The 24,922-nt window shown below is 51.7% G+C and overlaps 1 protein-coding gene across 1 annotated transcript in view; it reads left to right on the forward strand.

The window, feature by feature from the left end:
• The window catches only part of SND1 (staphylococcal nuclease and tudor domain containing 1), a 545,960-nt gene that overhangs the window by 50,348 nt on the left and 470,690 nt on the right, over positions 1 to 24,922 (forward strand). The window contains exons 5-9 of the mRNA XM_030538672.1: positions 185 to 345; positions 675 to 766; positions 2,351 to 2,509; positions 3,432 to 3,538; positions 4,710 to 4,800. Of these exons, the coding sequence (XP_030394532.1) occupies positions 185 to 345; positions 675 to 766; positions 2,351 to 2,509; positions 3,432 to 3,538; positions 4,710 to 4,800 (610 nt within the window). The remainder of the gene's footprint in view (positions 1 to 184; positions 346 to 674; positions 767 to 2,350; positions 2,510 to 3,431; positions 3,539 to 4,709; positions 4,801 to 24,922) is intronic.

Genomic DNA, 24,922 nt, shown 5'->3' on the forward strand with positions numbered 1-24,922 from the left:
CCTGAGTGGTGGTTGGATTGTTAAAGCATCCAGAAGTGAAATGTGTGCTCCCTGGAGCAAACCTTCTTGGTAAAACATGCAAGATAGCAATGCCCCAGCATCCAACTGCCTCTGCTATGCACAGCCCCCATACCTCTGCGCTGGCTATTGTATGCTCTTACAATAGAGCTGTGTTTTCTCCTAGTCCTGAGCAGAACAGACTCGCTGAGCTGGAAGATCAGGCGAAGGTTGCAAAAAAAGGGATGTGGAGCGAAGGAACAGGCTCTCACACGGTCCGGGATCTCAAATACACGATTGAAAACCCGCGCCACTTTGTGGACTCCATGCACCAAAAGCCAGTCAATGGTGAGCGTGCGCTCCAGGTGAAGCAGCGTGGTGGGGTACCGGCGAGCATATAGCTGTGGGATGTTCATCTCCTACCAGTATTTATGTATGCACTGTTCTTTGAGCCCTGACCGGCCTCAGTTTGCAGTCTGCCCCAGTGGAGGCTGCTGGGTGCATATCCAAAGGGAATTGGCCTTTCGTGTCCAGGGCAGGGGATTGCAGTGTGTGCTGCTTGGGTGTGGGTGTTTTCTCATGGCTGGATTTGATTGAATGCTGTGGTGGGAGGAGCGTAAAGTTGGTGCTGTTCTCTTCTCTTTGAGAGTTGACCCTCACTCGTTTCTGTTCTGCAGCCATTATAGAACATGTCCGGGATGGCAGCGTGGTCAGAGCCCTGCTCCTCCCTGATTACTACTTGGTCACCGTCATGCTTTCTGGCATCAAGGTGAGTCATGGCTCTTGTTTCCTTCTTTTGGAACCGTGGCTCCAGGTTTGCAACCAGACCTGTGCTGCAGCTGGGCCTTGAGGCTTGTCACAGGCATGCTGATATCCTCCACTGCTCTGTGCTGAGCTGCACTGCCCATTGGGGTGTGCCTACTCTCATGTGCATTGCTGCTTTCAATGAGGAGAGTCTGGGCTTTCACCAGTAACCCTCATTAAACCACCTGAACTGGAGCTTCACAGCTTTTAAGTTGGTCTTATTCCCTTGGAGTCCATGAAGTTCCCTGTCTCAGAACTGCCTCTTTGGTAACTGTCAGGCACCTGTGTCCACACCCCTCCTCTAGACTTCACAAGGAGACAGTGGCTGCTCATCTCCATGTCTCCTGCAGGAGGTGGGAGTTAAAGCAGATCTTAGCTACTTAAGAATCGAAGACTTAATCCCTGTCTTTTAGTAGCTTAGGGGCAACAAATCCATGGGGAAATCTGGCTTGAAAGCATTCTGCAGCCAGTGCAGCCTTAGGGCAATGATCTTGCCTTGTCTCAGGCTAAGCAGGATCTGCCTCACCAGGGTTTTGGCTAAAACTCCCAGGGCTGTGCCAATTCAGTGAGCGAAGACCGTCCCTTCAGACCCAGCACTGAACTCTGTGTTCCAGCCTGATGCTTAGCTGTCACTGATGGGAGGTAGCCTTTTTCAGATAACACAAATCCTAAGATCTTGACGCTCATGGTCATTGAAGATCCTGGGATAAGGGTGGGGCCAGTACTCCATTCAGGAACTGTCCTGTGCTTCCCAAAAGCCAGAGCCCTCCACGTCTTTCCCTCTTCTGGGACTGTCAACGGTTCCACAAAGTCAAGGAGGTGCTAGCATATCACTTGCTGCCTGGGCTGGAATTCCCTTCCACAATGCCTGGCCATGGTTAGAACTTTGCAAATGCCTTTCCCAGAGAAACGCTCCCATTCTTATGCATTTGTGGATGTGCTTCCAGGCAGACACTGAGAGCCCTGACTGCTGATCAGGTGTTGAAAATCCACCTTTTTTACGGTCTCCCATTGGGCACTCAAAATTACTAGAGTGAGCCTTGGCCTGAATCTTGGTACAGGGTCTGGGAGCCCCCAGAATACCAAGAGTAATGTAATTACACAGCTATTTCCCCAAGGGTTAACAGCTCTTACTGAGAGGTGCCCAGATGTCCCAATGTTTATCAGGACTGTCCTGATATTAGGGGTTAGGTCTTCCACAGGACCTATGGTCCCCCATCTCGACGTTTCACAGTGCTATATCTGGTCACCTACTTGCTGCACAAATGCATGAGTCTGAGGCCGTTCCCGTGGAGTGGACTCCAGGATTCCAGCACCCAGGGCACTAATGGTTCCGGTCCGTGGTCCAGGTGCCCTCGCTCTGCTGCTGGCGATTCTACATGTGGTGGAGGTGTGCTCTGTTCTGTACAATTCGCAGTGGAAGTGGGAGCAGGAGCGATGGTGGTCCATCCATCCCTGCTCTCGAATTACTGCTGCCGAGCAATCTGCCCCATCCTAGAGGTCTTACCAGTGCGCCTCCTCCTAACCTGCCCTTGCCTCCGCTCTGCAGTGCCCCACGTTCAAGCGGGAGGCAGATGGCACAGAGACACCGGAGCCATTTGCAGCCGAAGCAAAGTTCTTCACTGAGTCACGGCTGCTGCAGAGAGACGTGCAGATTGTCCTGGAGAGCTGCCACAATCAGAACATCCTGGGCACCATCCTCCATCCGGCAAGTGGGGCAGGGGGTGCTGAGGGTCTCTGGGCAGATCCCAGTGCGACAGGTTACTGCCATTGGGGAGAGCAGAGATTTGGGCCTTTTGCTCATGTGCCCAAGCTTGGGTGTATTTGGCCAACAGTCCTAGTGGTACCGTGGGGTTCACAGTCTTTCATCTCTGGAGCTTGGAGTTCAAAGCTGCACGGGGTGGCCACTGAAATGGAGGAGTGTTTGAATTTCAGGGGAGGTGTCCAGAGCACATTCCATATTCAGTGGGGAGTCGGTGCAGAGAGCATAGCTAGCCAGGGAGGACTGCTCATGGCAACTCGTGTTGCTTATTAAACTGAAGAACCTGCTGCCTTCTGCACCACTGGGATCTCTACAGGGCAGGTGGCTTTATTGCTGGGTAGGATTTCCTGACTGTAGTGGGATTCCATGGCCAGTGGTGTGGCAGGCCAGGATGGTGACTTCTAGGCAGTCACTGATGGCAGTAGGGGGTGGCTGGCTGTTTGGGCATCCAGTATCCGAGGGGCCCAACAGGATTGCAGCCCAGGTGACAGTCAGAGGGCTGCTGCCTCCACTAACATCCCCCACTGAGGGCAAGTTTTAAGTGCTTTCCTGTTGGCTAGTTCCCTACTCGTTTAGGGGTTCAGGGGGCAGTCACTAGTATGGCTCCTGCTAGCCTGGGGTGCAGAATGGGTCCCTGCCTTCCATGGGCTAGCTGCAGCTGTCCTGTGAGCATGGCAATGAACTAGGGCCTGGCCTAGCATGATGCTGCTTCTTTTGGCAACGAGGGCCTCCATGGCTCTAGATTCCTCCCAATACTAGTGGGCCAGGAAATGGGTGTCTGTCCTGGCCCTGCCACAGGAATGACACCTGAGCCTCCAACTTCCAGGAGTGTAGAGACTGACCCTGTCGTCCCCCCTCCTGGTTCCAGAATGGCAACATCACGGAGCTGCTGCTGAAGGAAGGCTTTGCGCGCTGTGTGGACTGGTCCATCGCTGTGTATACCCGCGGGGCTGAGAAGCTGCGAGCGGCCGAAAGGTAACTGGTGGCTGCTGATGCTGAGTGGAGATGGTTCTGGGGCACAGGGCTCCACAAGCATCAACCAAGGTCTTACCCAGAGTGCCCTTGACCGGGAGGGCTTTATGAGCTAAAGAAAATCATATCCTTGCCTCCCATTGGCTGCCTGAATGGGGCAGCGTTAGGGAGTTGTGCCCAGCTGCTTGGCTGTGGGAAGGACAGTTGTCTGCATCCTACTCTGCCCCTGACAGCTGCTTGGTGTGCTCTGCTTGCAGGGGAGTGGGGTTAGCTGAGCTCCTGCGGAGGTGGGAGACTGCTGCAGCCAGCTGGGAAAGGCTCAGAGGAAGGTGATCTCCCAGCCTACTGGCTGGCTTCTCTCCATTCCCCCTTGATGTCTGGTGGGGAAATCCCAGAGCTGCTCTTTGAAGAGGGAGGTAGGGACTAGGTGTGTGTCTCCTTTTCACAGCTAGTGTCCAAGCAGAGCAGATGGGATGCTGCCTGCTGCCTTCTGTGGGTGGCTGACAGCTGTGGTGCTCCCCTGCCACTGTCTCCTATCTCGGCTGAGATCTAGGGGCATCCTTCCCCCTCAGCCCATGGCCCTGGAGCACCCCTCACTGCTGTAGTTTGCCTCTTGCATGCAGCTTCAGAAGAAGGCAGATCTCTGCCTTGGAAGGTGACCATGGAGAGGCAGGAGCTTGGCTGATCCCTTGGCATATAGATTCCAGCCAGCTCAGGTGGATGTTGCTGGCTAACACAGCACTTGCCTGGCTAGGCTGGGAGCTGCAGGTGGGCAGGATACACTAGTGGTTTGGGCCATGGCTTTTGCAATGGCGGCCTGATACTTGGAGGCCTCCACATGGCTTTAGAGGCAAGTGGCCATGAGGACTCAAGAGGACTCAGCTGCTTCCTGTGTTGCCTTTAATTTTCTTGCTGTCCTGATCCACTTCCTCACTGCAGTTGGGTTACAAAGGCTCGTTCGTCTGCTGGGTGTCCTTGTGCGAGGAATCAGGACTGACTTAGTGCTCAGAGCAGTTGCCTGTGTGTAGGGCACGGATGCCATGTCAGTTCTTGGTTAGATGGGGGTCACCATCTGCAAGGGACTTGGTCCCATCTCCCGCGATGGCAGGAAGTAGGAAAGGATGCACACCCCAAACCTAGCTCTAGATGGTCAGCTGCATCTTTCTGTTGCTAGGCTTGCCAAGGAACGCAAGCTGAGAATCTGGAGAGACTATGTGGCTCCCACGGCTAATCTGGACCAGAAGGACAAGCAGTTCGTTGCCAAGGTGAGTGCCTTGCAGGTGAGGAGATGTCCTGTCCTGTTCAGGCTCTCAGGACCTGAGCGGAGCATGGAAGACAGGTAGCCACAGAGCATGTGCTGCTGCTGGTTTCAAAGTGCATAAAACTTTGGGATTTTTTCCATAGCTACAGATGGCACATCCCTTCCCTGTTGTGTGCAGCATTGCACAACTGGCTAGGTGCATGAGGGGATTGTGATTTTCCTCTGTAGGGTGGCACGCTGGTCAAGGCCAGAAGCAGGAGATGAGACTTGTTGGTCTGTACTGGGGTGGCAGATGCTACCTCCTTGTAACTTGCAGCCAGGGCTGCTAGCACAACTGCTCAGGGTGAGAAGGTATCAGAGTTAGGCTTCCTTTCAACCCTGCCCTGAGCCGCAGCAATGCCACGGTGCCCGGCATAGGCTGCCCCTCAGATGCAAAGGAGCTCAGTCTGCACTCAGTGAGCTGTGCTTGTTCGACCCTTTGTATGTGGGAGCACTTGTCCCATGGAACTCCCACCTGCAGTTACCTGCCCACCATCTTGCTTCCTGCATGCACCATATTCTGTCTTCCCCTCTGTGTGTGGCTTCTCCTCTGTGCTCAAACCTCCCTTGATGGGAAAGTCCCAGGACTGGCTGGAGCAGGGTGGTACTGAGGAGTGAGGAAGGCGGTTGAGGAGCACGAGGATCGGGTCAAGAATGGCCCGAACTGATGTGTGCAGAAAGAATGGGAAAGTTTAATCCTCCAAGCTTGAAATAGAGGGTTTTGCTCCACCCTGTGCACATTGGTGAATAGTGCAGGGACATTTCGGCTGCTCCTACAGTGCTGTGGCCAGCAGAGGGCTGCCTGGGCTCATGGTAATGCTTATTCTGGTAAAGCTCATTTCCTTCAGTTGCTTTGTAGTGAACCCTTCTGCAGCCACCTCCTAGCCTTGCTTTCCAGAGCTGCTTGACACGGGCATAATGGAACTCCAGCGTTACAGCAATCTGAGGTGGAGGAACCTTGAGTCTGGAAGGGAGATTGAACCCTTCTGAGTCAGGGAATAAACCAACCACTGAATGGTCAGGCAGGAGCTTTCCCTTGGGGGCAGATTATCCTAGGACTGCAGGATTTCTTGCACCTTCCTCTGAATCAGCTTACCCTGAGCGAGATGAGCCACAGATCTGATCTGACAGAGCCTGGCCTGTATTCCTTGTTCATACTGCATGTATTGCAGTCACCACTAACAGTCCCAGCTGAGTTCAAAGCCCCATTGTGCTAGGAGCTGTACAGACATAGTGAGCGACGGCCCCTGCCCTAGGGAGTTGATGGGCTAAATAGACAACAGAAATGGTGTTGGGAGGGAGTGGGGAGAGGACTTGCCTAAGGTCACAGAACAGGTCAGTGTTGACTGAGGTTAACACCAAGCCCTTTCACCCTCTTCCCTGGTGCCCTACTCTGCTGTGCCTGGGGAGTCTCTGGAGCTAGCAAAGCATTGCCTGGGAGGTGCTGTGTACGCTGCGGGGCTGTAACCTGCTGAATGCGGTCTGTAAATATTTCATACTGTGTAACCACATCAGCCTGCTGCTTGGAGATTGGGAAGTGATGGGAAAGCCACTAGATGGTGCTGTTGGTGTGTAGTTAAGCTCTGGGAAAATATGCTGTGTATAAATGCATGCAGCTGGGAAGGTTTAATTTGGATGGAAATGCCTGAGAAATGGGCAGTCCAATTTCTTGAAAAGTAAACGTAACCGCCTGCTCTCAGTTCCTCCCCCACTCTTTGGGAATGATCCCAGCAGTGGGTCTCCGGCTCCCTCTCGGTGGAACCTCCTTGCCTCTCCCCCTTGCAACCTGTCTCTAGGTTTCCAGCCCTTGTAAACGGTCTTGGAAATGGAATTAGTCTCATAATCAGCCACAGGATGCTCTCCTGCTTGGCATTCTCCTGTGCATCTGTAGGAGAGACCACACTGGGTGGTGAGGAGTCTGCTTTATGCAGGAGTGGTTGGGCTGTCACCTATCAGAACACTGCTGCTCTCCAACAGTCCACACCTGGGCACCTGGGGGAAAGGAAACAGTGCCAGGAACAATCAGGCGGTGCCGCTCACCAGCACATGCTCTGTATGTGGGCATTATACTTAGCCCATGTACCTTGGACAGATCTGCGGGCAGTCTAGGGCAACAGCTTAGCATGAAGGGCTGGAGGAGGTCCCAGTGGCTCTGGGAGTTAGGCTAATGCCCATAGTCACTGACTTCTTAAGACTGAGGTCATCTCATATCTTGCTACCTCTAAAGTACAATGCAAGACTCGTCTGAGTGCACAGGTCTACCGTAATTAGCACAATAGATGTTCTGGTGGCTGAGTCTTGTCTCTTCTATCCTGTTGGTATGTAGCCAGCCCAAGACAGCAGCTCTGGAATTGCATCTTTGCTGAAGGATGTGTAGAGCACAAAGTCGTCCCAGGATAATGTGGAGACTTTAAATCCTTGTCTGGCATCTAGGCATGGCAATGAGGCACTAAAAACCATAGAAGTGTAGGTCTGGAAGTGACCTTGAGTGATCACTAGTCCAGCCCCGTGCACAAGGAAGCCTACACCTTCCCTGGCAGGTTTGTGAATCTGATCTTAAACCCCCAGTGCTGGGGATTCCACAGCCTCCCTTGGAAGCCTGTTCCAGAGCTTAGTTACCTTTAGAGTAAGAACATTTTTCCTGATGTCAAACCTAATTCTCCTTTGCTGCAGATTAAGCCCCATAACTGTTTGTCCTGCCTTCAGTGGCCATGGAGAGCAGTTGGTCTTGTCCTCTTTATATCAGCCCTTCACATTTGAAGACTGTTCTCAGGTGCCCACTCAGTCAACTTCTCAAGACTAACCATGCTCAGTTTGTTTAAGCTTTCCTTGTAGGTCAGATTTTCTAAACCTTTGATCACTTTTGCTGCTCTCCTGTGGACTCTCTCCAATTTGTCCACCCCTTTCCCGGAGGGTGGTGCTCAGAACTGGATACAGTACTCCAGCTGAGGCCTCGCCAGTGCTGAGCAGAGTGGGACAACTACCTCTCATGTTTTATATACATTGCTCCTTTTAATACATCCCAGAATATTAGCCTCTTTCACAACTGCATGAGAGTGACTCATACTCAATTTGATCCACTAAAACCTCTAGCTCCTTTTCAGCAATGCTACCACCTAGGCAAGTAGTCCCTGGTTTCTAGTCATGCATTTGATTTTTCCTTTCTAAGTGTGGTAGTTTGTCTTTGAATTTCATCTTGTTGATTTCACACCCATTCTCTAATTGGTCAAGGACCTTGGAGAAGAGGAGTAGAATTCAAAAAGTTCTTGCAACCCTTCTCATCTTGGTTTCATCTGCATATTTTATAATCCTATTCTCCACTGCATTATCCAAGTCATTAATGAAAATATTTAGTACCGGAGCCAGGACTGACCCCAGCAGGACCTCACTAGATACATCTTCCCAGCTTGACAGACACTAGACACAGCCAGCTGAGAAACTGCTGGTTAGTGTGTGCTTAGGCAGGGAGGGAAATAGATTCCAACCGCAGGGTGGGACTACCTGACAGAGTGATGCTGGAGTCAGCACGCAGACCTGACAGAGCGATGTTGGAGTGAGTTCACAGAGCTGGGTACGAGACCTGTGCCAGTAAACGTCATGCTGGATTCTCAGCCTTGGAGACTGAGGTCTTCTTATTACTGTCTAATCACAAGTCCCTTCCATGGTTCAACTTTTAGCTGGTGGGGAGCAGAGAAGGTTGGATTGAGACTTGAAGGCCAGACGGACCTTTGCCTGACCTCATGTGTTGCGCTGGCCAGAGACCCTTACTCAGTGATTCCTGCTCCCAGCACAGAACTTTGGATTGAGCCTGGAGCAGATCTTGAGACTGCACAGTGGTTAACAGCCCTCATTGTTACATTTCTGCACCTTCGTATGATCCACGTAGTTCTTGGTGCTCCTGCTGTAGCTGCTGACAAGCGGAGTGTCACGGAGTCACCGGGCGATGCTCCGGAACTCCTCCCCACCAAGCCAGGCAGGACTTTGGGGAGCCTCCTCTCCCTTGGAGCAGACTTGTTCAGGGCAAGAAGCTCACACGTCTTCACCTCCTGGGTCTCTCCTTGGAGCATTCAGCATCCTCTGCCCCTCTGTGCACTTCCCACAGCGAGTCCACCCCAGCGGGGTCCTGGGGAAGCCACCGGGTCCTGCACCCCCACTTTGCAGTCAGACGTGACTCTTAGCCAGCCAGTAAAACAGAGGTTTATTCGATGACAGGAACAGGTCTGAAACAGAGCTTGTAGATACAGCGAACCAGACCCCTCGGCTGGGTCCATTCTGGGGGGGCAGTGAACCAGACCCCCCACGTCTGCACTTCACTCCTCGACCCCAGCCAGCTCCAGACTAACAACTCCTCCCAGCCCCTCCTCTCTCCTCAGCCCCTTTCCCGGGCCAGGAGGTCAGACTAACAACCCCTCCCAGCCCCTCCTCTCTCCTCAGCCCCTTTCCCCGGGCCAGGAGGTCACCTGATCCCTTTGTCTCCAACACCTTCAGCTGGCACCTTTGCAGAGGAGGGGCCTAGGCCATCAGTTGCTAAGAGACAGAGTGTCAGGCATTTAGGTGCACTGGCCCTTTGCTCTGCCAGATACTTAAGAACTGCCATGGGGACACTGAGGCACCAACACAGTATTCAGAGAAAACATTAAGAACTTTCCCAGTTCGTCACACGGAGCAGTTAGCTTCTGGTGGCTCCTGGGATGAGGACCACCTGTTCAGAGGGAACCAGTCTGATCCCTGTCCCCAGCTCATTGCTTAAGCCTTTGAGGAGATACTGCTTCATTCAGGTTGAGCTGCGCTTGCCATCTGCCCCAATACAGTGCCATGTGCATGCTCTCATCCTCTTGCATTCTGGCTTTCAGCTGCCGAGGACCCTTTCCCACAGGGCTTGTGGAGTAGTCACCCCAGGTCATGGCACAGGGCAGCAGCGGTCTTGCAACAAGGGGCATTGGAATGCAGCAATGCAAATGCACCATGTTTGGCTCCTGTTCTTGGTTATACTGGCAGGAGGCTGTCGGAAGTGTCAATGGTATAGTCAAGTGTGGCAGTTGCAGTGGCCTCTGGGATGAGCACGAGGGTATTCAATGCATTAACTCCTGCCAGGCTGGAAAACAGGGCACTTTGCTTGTGAATTTAACCTGTCCCTTCAGCCCATGCACCACCTGATACACTGGAGCACAGCCATAGGTCCTGGTGCCAGAACATGAGTCCCAAGAGGCAAAAATTTAGCGGCAAAGGTCCCTCTCTGCCCATGGTGGGGACTGACTTTGGGAGTGATGTATGAACGTGGCTCCAGTTCTTTAACTGAAGGTCTCCTGGCTGGCAGGTAACTGGGCTCTTTGACCTTCTTGAGATGGTTGAAGAAATGTCCTCCTGGGGTAGGCCAGTGCCAGTGCAGGTGCCCTCTTACCAGGGGTGATGCCTGCTCCCTGCATTTGGACGATGCCCATCACTCTCTTACCTGGGAGCCCTTTAATTGGAAATGAATGAAATGAACCAAGGCAAGTGTCTCCACCCCTGCTTTCTCAGAGCCATCTCGTTGTCTAGGGCAGCTGTAGCTGGGGCTGGACTGACACCACCACTGAACTGGGAACAGGTCTGATGTCTGCCTTGGGTTTGGTATGCTCTCTGACAACTCTGAATGCCACTGCTGAGGGCATGCCAGGAATGCCCTGCCCTGGGCAATGCCTCCCGAGTCTGCCCTAGGGACAGCTGCCATCCCAAGGTCTGAGGGGAAGAAATGGCTTTGAACATCTCTGGCCCTAGCCCTATTTAGGATTTTGAAGATATAAGGGCATGTCTTGGGCCGGGAATGGAACAGGCAACCAACCCATGGTCCAGGCCTCTCTTCTCTCACTGTCCTTCCCCCTGTAGAATATACATTGCTTTCGTACCACTACCAGGTGGGCTGTGGGGCCACGGGAGTTCATCTAGCCTGTGCCTAGGTAGCCACATGCAACAGCAGGACCATGCCAGTGTACAGAGACCTTGGAACAGCCATATTATGCAGGTTCTCTGGCTACATCTACACTGTAATTAAAAAAAACAAACACCCAAGGCAGAGTCTTGGAGCCCAGGTCAACTAATTTGGACTGTGGGTTAAAAATAGCAGCATCGATGGTGGGGCTGAGGCTGGAGTTTGGGTTCTGAGACCCTCTCCATCACAGGGCCCCAGAACCTGGGCTCCAGCCCGAGCCCAAAAGTCTACACTAATTTTACAGCCCTGCAACCTGAGCCTGTTGACCCAGGCCTGCTGTGACCTTGCTGTGGGTCTTATCACAGTGTAGATGTACCCTCTGGGGATAAAGTGCCTTTCACATAGTCTTCTGGCCGGCTGGCTGTCCTCTTCTCTTGCAGGGATGCCGTGGCACTTGAGTCAGTTGCTAGGGCAGGGCACCTTTGAGGTGGGTCTCCTTCTGGGTCTAGAAAGCAGCCAGTGCTGCCCTGAGTCCCTGGCTCTTAGTTGGAAGGCAGAGGAAAGCCCAATTAGAACCAGCCCGTGGCCTCTGTCAGCATGTCCCCTTTAGGGTATTGTCTGGGCCATGGCTGACTCCAGAGAGTTGACTCTAACTTTGCTGGAAGGATTGGTTGGCCCGACATGGGACTTGGGAGGGCACTGGAAATGGTCCTCTTCTCCCCCTCCCCCTCCAATTCTGCTAAATGTTTCCTGGTGTCTGGAGGTGGAGGGAGGTGTGGGGCAGGCTGTCTGGAGTTGGGGGAGCAGAGAAGTGTCAGACCCATGTAATTCTATTGGAGTGCTCCCTGGTGTCAGAGCTGGTGAGGCTCAGGGTGAACTGCCACAAACAGGACTAGAGCTGGGTGACCTTGGCCTAGGGCCTCACCCCTGCACCCTTCAGCCTTCCAAGAGGCTCTTGGGTGCTGGCACTGGTTTGCCTAGGAGAGCACCCCTTGGGAGGGGCTGGCCCCAGTCCTTGCTTAGCTGGCAGCCCTGAGGAGGGAGGACAAGGGAGAGCTCTCCTTGTCTCTTTGGGTTAGAGGGAAAGCACATTAACTTCACAATGGTTAGCTGAACTTTCTTCTGAAACGTGACTTCTTGTAGCGGTGTGCTGGCTCTGCTGCCCTTCCCATGTTGTTTTTGCTGATCGTTGCTGTTTCCTACCATATGGTCCCCTGGGCATGTGGCTGGCTTCCCCCTCCCTTGCTGTGCCGATTCCAGGAACTCGCCTGGTGTTCTTACAGAAGGTTTAACGTGTTCAAGGCCAACAGCTGAGCTCTGATGCTGTGAGAACAGTCCAGAGGGCTGGGAGGGCCCTGGGGTCTGACCTCCTCCAGAAGAACCCCAACTGAGAGCTGTGCTTAACTTGCATAGCCAGATACTGGTGGCTGGTTGAGTGATGGCACCTGTAGTCAGGGCTAGGAGTGGTCTTGAGGCACTGGGCTGGAACTCAGGAGATAGGAGTTTCCCCCAGCTTTGCTGCTGACCTACTGTGACCACAGGCAGGTAATGGTTCCTGGACCTCCGTACCCCTCTGTAACATGGGGATATTTCCTCTCCCTCCCCCCATCTCTTTTCTGTTAGATTGTAAACTGCTGGCTAGGGCACTGCATTCCCTGCTCTGCCGGTGACCTTGGCCAAGTCATTTCCCCTCTGTCCCCCATCCCTTTTGTCTTGATTGAGACTGAGCTCGTTGGGGCAGGGCCTGTCTGTGTGCCTGACGTGGAGCCCTGCTCTTATATGGGGTCTGTAGGTGTGGCTGTAACACATAATGATCTCCACAGGCCACATCTGTTCAAGGTGCTGCGCTAATGGTAGAAATCCACAGGCAGCATCTGGCTGGCTGCACTTTGGCTGCTCCTGGCTTAGCCTGAAGCTTGGGCCCCTAAACTCGACGGGCTCCCATTGCCTTCCCATGTCCTTGACTGGTAACACCAGACTTCTGTCTTCTGCTAACATGCCACTTCAGCAGAAATGTGCCAGTCAGCATTTCGGAAGCAAACCCTGGGAAGCTCCTGAGTGGCACCATTTTTGCAGTGTCAATTTTTGGTCCCTCTTTCCTCGCTGAGAATTGTAAGTGACAAGGAAAATCAGGACAAACGTCTGAGTGCTTTAAAGTGCAGGAGCTTAAACGGGTGTTCGTCACATGTGTTGCATCTTGCGAGCCTCCTATGGAAGGTGCTTTATAAACACTTATCAATCCTCCTGATCCCAGGGAGAGGTAGATAAGTACTTGCTGTCTCTCAGATGGGGGAACTGAGCTGGGGACACCAAGTGGCTTCCCTGTGCTATATCTGCCAGATCACACCATACACGCCTCTGCCTGGCATGGGGCTCTTTCACACTTGAATGTGTATCGCAATGTCTGCGTAGCACACTAATGAAACCTGACATGACCAATGCTGCAGAAGCTGATTGCTTACGCCACCTCTATGCTTGGCAGCCAGTTGAGTCACTTGTTCCACTGACAGTAATGATGTAAGGGTTCGGGTGAGGGGAGGGGAAAACCTTGCTTAGCTGACATTGTAGTATCAGTTACAGGCAGTTCTTCAGACCGTGGCAAATTGGCTTTGGATAATTTCAGATCCTGCTGCCATCGTGTTCAGATGATGGTACGAAAGTGAGAGCACTGATTATTTTTTTGATTATTTGAAAAGCGTCAGGAGTTCTGGCCCTAAATAATAGGTTTTAATTTGTCAGATAAACAGTGGGGTGTGTGGGAAGGAAAAGTAGTGGAAATAATCTCTAAAGGATTAAAGAGGCTGTTTCTTCTGAGTGCCTCTGCTTTTACAGTCAACTCGCAGCCTGAATGCATTGGGAGTCCGTCCTATACAGAGCTGACCGTTACCAGCACTTAGTTTTTGGTGTGGAATGTATTTGCTACCAAGGTTATGCACTGTTGGGAAATGCAAAGTTGAGGTGGTTACCTCTGCCCCTTGTACACATGCCCTGCCATAGCTTTAATCATGTGAGCAAACTGCTTTTCACTTCAAAGTATGAAGGTAACTTGGCTGCGCTGGGATGTTCAGGGCAGCTGCCTTTTAGTTGCCATTCAGGGGATGACAGCTAACTTCCAGACTCGCTCATCAGCAGATTTAGAGGGGCTAAATCTGCCAGCCCTGTCTTCTCTATTGCTGTTATACTGAACATACAGTGCTGAGATTTTGGGGTGCCCTGAGGATTGATCTGGATTTTTCACAAGGTGCTGAGCATCCACACAGCAGGTTCGACACTCGAGTTCACTAGTCATTTGAGAAAAACCATGGCCAGTACACTTACATCCAGCTCATCCTTTGTCTCATTGTTTGTGATGGTGTATTCAGTACAGTGCACACAAGGGACTGTTAGGGTTGTGCATTCTGCCTTTTTGCGTTTCCTGGCTTTAAGTGCTGGCATGTGCAACAGCAGCCTTCTGTTAATGGAGTTTTTAGGTGGAAGTTCCTGGGGCTTCAAAAGGGAAATGGTGGAAGATAATAGGCTAGAGACCAGCAGCTCACTTGAGGTGCTCAGGGCTCTGACGGAGCTCTGCCTCTTTCCAGTAGTGTTCCTATAGGTGTCCCACATCAGCTGCTTGCTCCCTGGCTATGGCAGTAGTCGTGTGCTGAGCAGCTGATGTGGAGCACCCACAGGGACTTGCATCTCAAAGAAATCTCGCTGCTGCACAAGGGTGTTACTTAGCCTTTGTTGCACATCTGTGAAAGCCAATCTTAATCTGTTCTAACATTGATCTATAGTAGAGGCAAATAAACCTAATATGACCATTAATCTCCCAAAGCACATGTTCAATAGCACAGTAAATACAGGTGCATTAAGTAGCCTTGCCTCACTCACTGTGACACCATAGGGCATGAAAGTTACTACTTGGTAGAGGGGCAGGGCTCCCCACTGATCATGCACCCATGGAACCCTGCTTCAGTCAGTATGTGAGTTTGCAGTAGATTTCGCTAACAGTTCATCTAGGGATGCACATGTTTCCTTTGGAGAACGAGGAAAACTGTTTTAAAAACAACTGCCCATCTGCAAAGGAGATGCTCCAGACCTTGGCCAAATCTGACCCAACTTTTTGTGGAACGTGCCAAGTCACACATCCCTACGGGCTGTTTCCCTGCCACCGCTCATCTCTGAGTTTGGTGTGTCATCTGGTTGAAAGGGCAGCTCTCTCTCTGTCTTCTGCTCCTGTTTGCTCTCAAAATGGCTGAACTGTCCTTATGTGCACATGCTGCCTCACCACCCAAAATTCACTGTCAGGACTCAGGCTGGAAAATGTCAGCTTGCCAGGTGACATTTCCGGGAAGGGGGTGAGCAACAGCTGCGAAGGTGTGAGCGGAACTGTGCAGGCAATGAGCTTGCTCTTCTTCAGGTCTGGGAAAGGTGTACTCAGCATCACAGCTAAATGCAAGACTTAGCACAGAGTTTAGCAAAAGTAGTTAGCACTTATTGTAAGGAACTGTTCTAGGTAGAGTGGCCCGTTAACACCTCTGCAGTCGTAGGACAAAGAGGGGGGCAGTGGGTTACAGATTGTTGTAATGTCATAAATCCAGTGTGTCTGTTTAGTTCTTGAACTTTAGTGTCTAACAGAGTAATGAGTTCAGGCGCCCAGTCTTGTCGTTTGAATATGTTGTAGAGGTTTCCTTTGAGGATCAGGGCTGAGAGGTTCAGACAGAGTGGTTGGAGTATCTTTCCCAGACCCCAGGAAGAACTCTTTGTGGCTCGAAAGCTTCTCTTCAACAGAAGTTGGTCCAGTAAGTTATTACCTCACCCATCTTCTCTCCAATATTCCTGCGACCAGCACAGCTACAACTACACTCACACCTAGGCCTTGGCTACACTTGAGTTACAGCGCAACAAAGGAGCCCTGGGCATCCTAGCTCACTCCCCAGCCACACTGGCAAGGCACGTGGAGTGCTATGACTCCATGGCTATAGCGCTGCTGGTACTCCACCTTGGCGAGTGCAATAACGTTTGCTGCTCCTTGGCTACAAAGCCCGGGCGTCAGTGTGAACAAGGTGTTGCGTTACTGCGCTCTGATCGGCCCCTGGAAACGTCCCATAGTCCCCTTAAGTCAAGTGGCCACTCTTGTCATTGTTTTGAACTCCTGTAGAAACACAGAAATGTCCTTTCCAATCTCTATTTGACAGGCGGCATGCAAGCCCTTACTGTAGAATGCTGTGAGAAAGAGAGAGAGAGGCCGGGGGGAGCGGGAGGTCTACAAGACAGCATACTGACATGCTCTCAGCCCCCCAAAAACCCATTCTCTCTCCCCTCATACACACAACACCCTCCCTGTCACACTCCACCCCTCCCCTCCTATTTTAAAAGCATGTTGCAGTCACTTGCATGCTGGGATAACTGCCCATAATGCACCACTCCCAATACCGCGGCAAGTGCTGCAAATGTGGCCACGCCAGTGCGCTTGAAGCTGTCGGTGTGGACGGATTGCAGCGCTTTCCCGACTGCGCTCTACGAAGGCTGGTTTAACTCAGAGCGCTCTACATCTGCAAGTAGAGTCATGCCCTAAGTCTTCTGGTCTTGCGAGTAGTTACTGAGAGTCCACCTGGTGATTTCAGTGTTTTCAGACCCTGTGGTGATGAGGTTCTTGAAAGGAATCACTTGTCTCCACCCACCAGTTAGCCAGTTGCTTTGTGGGACGTTAATACTGGCTTAGCAGCTCTCCTGGGGCTCCATTTGAGCCTCTGGCAATGCTGCTTCTGTGTGTCAGAAAACTACCTTCCCTGTGGCAGTAATGTTTGCAAGGAGGGTGGCTTTGTTGCAGGCTTTGATGGCAGAGCCCCCTTACATCCAGTTTTCCAATGACAAAGTAACCCTGTGGCCACACCGTACATTTTTATCTAGAGTAGCTTCCCAATTTCACTCAAACCAAGCTATATATTTACCATGGTTCTTCTCTAAGGGCTGGTCTACACTAGAGGGGGGGATCGATCTAAGCTACGCAACTTCAGCTACGTGAATAGCGTAGCTGAAGTCGAAGTATCTTAGATCGAGTTACCTACCATCCTCATGGCGCGGGATCGACGTCCGCAGCTCCCCATGTCGACTCCGCTACCACCGTTCGTGTTGGTGGAGTTCCGGAGTCGACAGGAGCGTGTTTGGGGATCGATTGCTACCTGCTGATACGGCTGGTAGTGAAGACGTACCCTAAGTCACGTTTTACCCCAGAGGAACGGTGTCTTCACATGCTGGATGTCAGGCCAAACATTTTTCTCATATGCAGACCCAAGGAAGGGTCAAGCAGTCTCATCACAGCCTGTCTCCAGGTGGATAACTTCCTGTATTGTGACGCTACACGAAGTAGCCCAAAGAATAGGAGCTCATGCCACGAGAGCCCAGGCAGTGTTAATGGCATACCTAAGGGACATTCCTACACTGGACATTTGGAGAGCTGCCGCTTGGTCCTCTGTGCATACTTTTACAGACTGCTGTGCCAACCCTGCGGAGTCCAGAGCAGCTGCAAATGTTGTGAACACAGTCCTTGTTTAAATAGACTCAAGCCCCACCTCCTGGGTATTGTTTGGGTAAAATACACAGCTGTATCTACTCAAAGCAAAACTTTTACCTACCTGTAACTCGTGTTTTTCGGGATGGATTCCACGACCCAGTCTCTGTCCCCTCTGCTTCAGAGTCTGTGCTTCTGGTGGTTGGTGCTGAGGGATCAGCTCTGCCTTTAAATCACCAGGGAAGGGGCTAGAACCGTGCGGCAGGAGTGCTGCCCCTATGGGCTGCTAGGCAAAGTTCTTTGGCTGGGTGCACATGCCCAAGCAGAATACATGGCTCTCACATCTCGAACACCACTTACAGGCTGGTAACCATTGTCCTACCAATCTCCTTCCTGCCACCCTTTGCAAGAGATAGTAGCTGGCACTCAGAATGGATGGTATCTCCTGCAGTCCTTGATGGAGATGGAGCTTGTGCCTATGGCTGAATGGTGGACTCCCAGATTTCTTCTGCCTGCCCCATGACTCCTTCCCGAGGACTGCTACCCGTGCAGTCACCACAGCTCCGACTGGCTGTGGAGCAGGAGACAAAGCGTAGGCCTCTGACTGATTCCCCTGCATAGCATGGCTGACCATGCTATTGCCATGGGTTCATTCATCCAGCCTTGAGGGAGGGCACCTGCATCAGCACATGGCGTTGTCTAGCTGTTTGCAGTGGGAGTTCCCCAGTACCCTTTATTAGCCACTGCAAGAGCCATTGACGGATTCTAGCTCAATTGCCATGGAAATCTGCCTGACAGAGGGCATGTGCTGGCGTATTTTATTACAGTAGTGCCAGCTGCGCCCAGAGCCCTGCTGTGCTGTGTGCGTGGCACACGCTTGAGGAGACAGTCCTTGTCCCAGTCTGAACAGATGAGACGGGGGGGTGTGGGGCATTTGAGCAGAGGCACGGAGGAGATGGACGTGCCCCAAGGCATACTGCAAGTCAATGAGAGAGCTGACAGTAAACCCAGATCTCTTGAGTCCTAGCTGTGCTGCTGCTCTCTGAGCAGGAAGGTCCCCCAGGGAACGTCTGCACTGGAATAAGACCTGCAGCGTTGCTATGGCTCGCCCAGGTCAGCTGGGATTGCCATGTGAGGTAAAAATTGCTGTATAGATGTTTAGGCCTGGACTGGAGTTGGGCTCTGGGACCTTCCTCCTCATGGGATTCCAGGGCTCAGGCTCCAGATGCAGCCCAGATATCTGCATGGTAATTTTACAGCTTTGTGAGCCTGAGCCAGCTGACCCGGGCCAGCCTCCAGGGATTAACTGCAGTGTAGAGCAGGAGTGGGCAAACTTTTTTGGCCCAACGGCCACATCTGGGTATGCAAATTGTATGGTGGGCCCTGAATGCTCATGAAATTGGGGCTGGGGTGCAGGAGGGAGTGAGGGCTCTGGGGGTGGAGCCAGAAATGAGGAATTCAGGGTGCAGGAGGGGGCTTTGGGCTGGTGCAGGGGTTTGGGGTGGGGGGTGAGGGCTCCAGTTGGAGGTGCGGGCTCTGGGGACGAGGGGTTTGGGGTACAGGAGAGTGCTCCAGGCTGAAACCAAGTGGTTTGGAGTGTGGACAGGTGCTCCGGGATTAGGCAGGAGATTGGGGCATGATAGGGTGAGGGCTCTGGCTGGGGGTGCAGGCTCTGGGGTGGGGCTAGGAATGAGGGTTTGAGGTGCAGGAGGGTGCTCTGGGCTGGGACTGAAGGGTTCAGATGGCAGGAGGGGGATCAGGGCTGGGGCAGGAGATTGGCGCACGGGGGGGACTCTGGGCAGCACTTACCTCAGGCAGCTCCTGGAAGTAGTGACATGTTCCCTCTCTGGCTTCTATGCAGAGCCATGGCCAGGCGGCTCCGCATGAGGGGAAACATGCTGCTGCTGCTTCTGGGAGCCACACAAAGCTGCAGCACGCATGCATGCACAGCAGACCTCGACCTGCTGCCTGGCTGAAGCGTGGGAGCAGGAATACCCTCAGACCCTGCTCCCCAGCGGGAGCTTGAGGGTCACATTAAATCAGCTGGCGGGCTGCGCCATAGTTTGCCCACTCCTGGTGTAGAGGTACCCCAGTGGCCACGCTGCCTTGATGGAGTTCTCGATCAGTTGGTTACACAGTGCACTGTGCTTTAGACTGACAGGCTCTGCTCTGAGGAGCTAACAGGCCAAGGTGGGAGGTGCTCAGGTTCGCTGGTGGTGATGGACATAACCAGGATGGAGCACCTGGGGGAGGGAAGGAGGCATGGTGGGTGAGTGGGAGAAGACCTAGCACAATAAGGTCACAGGCTGCTCTGGTTAGCACAGTGCCTGGAGGGGGTCTGCAATAAATGGAGGGAAGGGCTGGGATCTCTTGCAGGGGGTGGAGGCCTGGCAGAGCGGGTCGAGGGGGATTCAAATATTGGGGGAAGCTCAGGTTTGCAGGCCTGGCAGTTGAGGACAGTGAGTGTGTTGGCTGAAGGTGGCTGCTCTGCAGTGTTGTGACCCGGTTGGGAGCTGCGGGGGGTCAGAGGAGGAGCAAGCAGCTGCTGCAGCTGACCTCTAGCGAGAGGAGTTGGTGGGGGGAAAAAAGATGGGTAGGAAATAAAGCCATCAGGATGGAGCCATGGTGAGGGGGAGGCAGAGAGGCTCCTAAAGCACTGGGGGTGGAGGCGCAGGCAATGAGCTGCTATATAATTTCTGTAGATTCAGTCCATCAGCATTTCCGCTACTGCAATTCCCTGGCAGTGTCTCTGACTACTCCACTAAGCTTCCATGGATTCAGAGAACTAGGGTCAAGTTGCTCTTGCTTCAGGAAGCTGGAGTGTGTTGTTCACCCCTTCCTTGCCCTCCTAGCCCTCTGCTTCCCACCCTCCATCACCTTGCCAGGTTCTCAGAACTCTCCATGGGTTCATTCCACTCTGCTGCTCTGCATTCACATCCCCTTTGCTCTGCTCCTCCCATCCTGGCCTCTGTGCCCCATCTCCTGCAGCTCTGCACACTTGGGAATTGTCCCTTGTTCATGCTGCCCTGCGTAGCTGGTGCTTTCCTCCCTCTACTCCTCCTGTCCCTCTGAGCCACCAAATAGTTCCTCTCCATGTTCTGCTTCTAAACACTCCTTTGTTCTCTAGTTTGTTGCTCCCTGCAAAGGCCTTCATGCTGCTGTGTGAAAGCTGCACGTTATACACCTCTACCCTGATATAACGTGTCCCGATACAGCATGGTAAAGCAGTGCTCCGGGAGAGCGGAGCTGTGCGCTCTTGCGGATCAACGCAAGTTTGATATAAGGCGATTTCACCTATAACGTGGTAAGATTTTTGGCTCCCGAGGACAGCGTTATATTGGGGTAGAGGTGTATATTGGAGAACACGAGTTCCCTGCAGTTGTCCTGGGAAGCTCCTGCATGTCGCTCCTTGCTGGATGATTTAAAAGCTGTCGTTTGTTCTCCTGTATAAGCAGCAAAGAATCCTGTGGCACCTTATAGACTAACAGACGTTTTGGAGCATGAGCTTTCGTGGGTGAATACCCACTTCCTCAGATGCATGTAATGGAAATATCCAGGGGCAGGTATATATATGTGTGCTAGCAAGCAAGCTAGAGATAACGAGGTCAGTTCAATCAGGGAGGATGAGGCCCTGTTCTAGCAGTTGAGGTGTGAAAACCAAGAGAGGAGAAACTGGTTCTGTAATTGGCAAGCCATTCACAGTCTTTGTTCAATCCTGAGCTGATGGTGTCAAATTTGCAGATGAACTGAAGCTCAGCAGTTTCTCTTTGAAGTCTGGTCCTGAAGTTTTTTTGCTGCAGGATGGCCACCTTAAGGTCTGCTATAGTGTGGCCAGGGAGGTTGAAGTGCTCTCCTACAGGTTTTTGTATATTGCCATTCCTAATGTCTGATTTGTGTCCATTTATCCTTTTCCGTAGAGACTGTCCAGTTTGGCCGATGTACATAGCAGAGGGGCATTGCTGGCATATGATGGCCTATATTACATTGGTGGATGTGCAGGTGAATGAACCAGTGATGGTGTGGCTGATCTGGTTAGGTCCTGTGATGGTGTCGCTGGTGTAGATATGTGGGCAGAGTTGGCATCGAGGTTTGTTGCATGGATTGGTTCCTGAGCTAGAGTTATTATGGTGTGGTGTGCAGTTACTGGTGAGAATATGTTTCAGGTTGGCAGGTTGTCTGTGGGCAAGGATTGGCCTGCCACCCAAGGCCTGTGAAAGTGTGGGATCATTGTCCAGGATGGGTTGTAGATCCTTGATGATGCGTTGGAGGGGTTTTAGCTGGGGGCTGTATGTGATGGCCAGTGGAGTCCTGTTGGTTTCTCTCTTGGGTTTGTCTTGCAGTAGGAGGCTTCTGGGTACACGTCTGGCTCTGTTGATCTGTTTCCTTATTTCCTCATGCAGGTATTGTAGCTTTGAGAATGCTTGGTGGAGATTTTGTAGGTGTTGGTCTCTGTCTGAGGGGTTAGAGCAGATGCGGTTCTCCTGTATAGTAACTTATGGCAAAAACTGAATGCCAAGGCTGGAGAAGTTTGGTCTGACTGCTCCAACCTGTCGGTAATGCAGGAGTCGGTCAGCATGCATATTAAATGATACATACTTCTTATTATCAAGGGCTGCTGTCAGAGTGTAGGGAGTCCAGTCCTGCACCCCTCTTCCTGGGACCCACAGTGACTCTCGGCCAGCCAGTAAAACAGAAGGTTTATTGGACAACAGGAACACCGGTCACAGCAGAGCTTGCAGGCACAAGTCAGGACCGACCTCTCCATCGAGTCCTCCTGGGCTTTCAGGGTGCTTGGATCCTAGCTAGGATACCCTGAATTCCGCCCACACAGCCCCAAACTCAAACTGCTTCCCTCCTGCCACTCCCTTCCTTTGTCCCCCTTCCCGGACAAAGGTGTTGACCTTTCCCCTCCCTTACCTAGCTCAGGTTACAGGCTCCGGTATCGTCCATCCCCTAAAGTCCTCCCCTGCTCTCCCATTCCCCACACAGACAGCCCCTACTCCATCACAGCTGCATATACCTAAGCAACTACATGATCATATTGCCATAACCCTCATCACGTCCCTGCCTTACTGTGTCGCCAGCCAGCCAGCATGTCCTGTGTCAGTTCAGGTCAAGTACAGCTCATCTGGCTGTTCTCAAAGCCTCCTTGCATACTTTTGGGCTCTGTAGAAATAAGTAATAGGTGTGACAACAATGTAATGCAGCTCAGGATTTTCCCTGCTGGATCAGACCCATAACCCACTCAGCTTGGGGTCCTGCCTCCAATGCTGGCCTCTCCTGATGCTTCAGAGGAAGGTGAAAACGTGTATGCGCCTGGTCTGTTGTGCAATGTTGTACAGAGGGTGGGAACCCTTCCTGACCCCTACAGCAATGTTTATGCCCAGAAGCATGAGACTTGATTACTCTCCTCTTAGCATGCGTCCTGCTTCAGGGAGGGTTCTCTCAGCAAAACCAAAAAGCTAGGTCCCAGAAGGGGTTGAGGCCATTGGTAATAAAGCTCCCTGGAGGGCTGTTATCTCGGCTGAAGGAAGCCCAGACAATCCTTAGTGTCTGTTTTAATTTTGGTTCATATAATCCTGTTATCCCTTTGACTAAGCACGTTTTGAGAGATTGATGTGCTTGCTGGGGCAAAAGGGCTGCGAGTTACAAAAGTCTGTTTCTTTTTATTTCTTTCCCGTTCCCCACGTGTATTTGGTGGAAGTGGCAAGGCTTTGGAGAGCTCCAAATTCTGGGTGAGAAGGGTCTGTCAGGCTTGCAAATGTTTGCGCTCTCACACTTGCCCAAGGCACCTGGATTTCTTTAATTAATAAATAAAATGTTCATTTTTATCAAGATGCGGAGGTGGATGGGTAGTTTTTTTAATTTAATGCTGGAACTTGGTAATATTTGTGCCAGTTCTGCAGATCCCATCTAGACATGCCTTAGCCTTGGTGAAAATCACCTGAATTTTGCTACAGTTCAGATCAGGTCAGAACTGTAATGTTGCATATGATAAAAATAGCATAAAATATTAAAATAAAAAGCCCTGCAGAATGAGCGTCCCACTCTGGCCTGCTAGAATCCTGCCTCGCTTTGCCACCAGTCTTACTAGTGTTCAGTTTGTTTGCTTTGGTCATCCCTGGAAGCCCCAGCCCAGATGAGAGCCCCAGTGTGTTACCACTGTACAGGTCACGTAAGAGACAGTCCTGCCTCACTCTGGCTGGTTCCATGCCCTCACCTCTCCACAAGTAAGCTCATCTCAATTACTGATATCTTCATGTGAGTGCTCTGCCTGTACTGATACCCTGGTACCTAAGGGCTTCATTCCAGATGCCAGACCCCGTGTGCTAGGCACTATACGTGCAGAGAGAGGAATGGCACAGGTCCTGTAGAATCTTGGCTGCTGGCTTGAATTTGCTCTGTGTTGTTGTTTGCTGAGAGACTTGAATGATGCCAGTGCCTGATGCCCTTCCAGTAGATTGGAGCAAAGCGTTCTTCCTCCTGATTGCCTTGCTTTGGGTGAGAAGTCTGGTGTCCGGCATTAATAGGAGAAGGGGCCAGTCCCTGAGGTGGCAGAGTTAATGCAGGGTCATGGCCAACCCTGGCATTGTCATGCTTTTAAAGTGCCAGGGCTGTCTGCGTATGCTGGACACGGGCTGGCTGAGTTCCAGTCCTGTAGAACCAGTACCGCAGCCAAATCCTCAGGGCTCTCAGGTAGGAACATTCAACATTAAAGGGGAGACTCCAGTGGGTCGTATTGAAGGGTGAACTGTCATGCTGGAAGGAGGTTACCAGTGGAGTCCCTCAAGGATCAGTTTTGGGACCGATCTTATTTAACCTTTTTATTACTGACCTTGGCACAAAGAGCAGGAATGTGCTAATAAAGTTTGCGGATGACACAAAGCTGGGGGGTATTGCTAACATGGAGAAGGACAGGGATACTATTCAGGAAGATCTGGACCACCTTGTAAACTGGAGTAATAGTAATAGGATGAAATACAATAGTGAAAAGTGCAAGGTCATGCACTTAGGGATTAATAATAAGAATTTTAGATATACGTTGGGGACGCATCAGTTGGAAGCGACGGAGGAGGAGAAGGACCTTGGGGTATTGGTTGATAGCAGGATGACTATGAGCCGCCAATGTGATACGGCTGTTAAAAAAGCAAATGCGATTTTAGGATGCGTCAGGAGAGGTATTTCCAGCAAGGATAAGGAGGTGTTAGTACCGTTATATAAGGCGCTGGTGAGACCCCATCTGGAATATTATGTGTAGCTCTGGTGTCCCATGTTCAAGAAGGATGAATTCAAACTGGAACAGGTCCAGAGAAGGGCTACAAGGATGATCCGAGGAATAGAAAACCTGCCTTATGAAAGGAGACTCAAAGAGCTTGGCTTGTTTAGCCTGGCCAAAAGAAGGCTGCGGGGGGATATGCTTGCTCTATATAAATATATCAGGGGGGTTAACGTTAGGGAGGGAGAGGAATTATTTAAGTTTAGTACTAATGTAGGCACGAGGACGAATGGGTACAAACTGGATATTAGGAAGTTTAGACTTGAAATTAGACGAAAGTTTCTAACCATTAGGGGAGTGAAGTTCTGGAACAGCCTTCCGAGGGAAGTAGTGGGGGCAAAAGACTTATCTGGCTTTAAGACTAAGCTTGATAAGTATATGGAGGGGATGTTATGATAGGATAGTTTAAT

This window comes from Gopherus evgoodei, chromosome 1 (genome assembly GCF_007399415.2).
Source record: "Gopherus evgoodei ecotype Sinaloan lineage chromosome 1, rGopEvg1_v1.p, whole genome shotgun sequence".
NCBI classification, from domain to species: domain Eukaryota; kingdom Metazoa; phylum Chordata; order Testudines; family Testudinidae; genus Gopherus; species Gopherus evgoodei.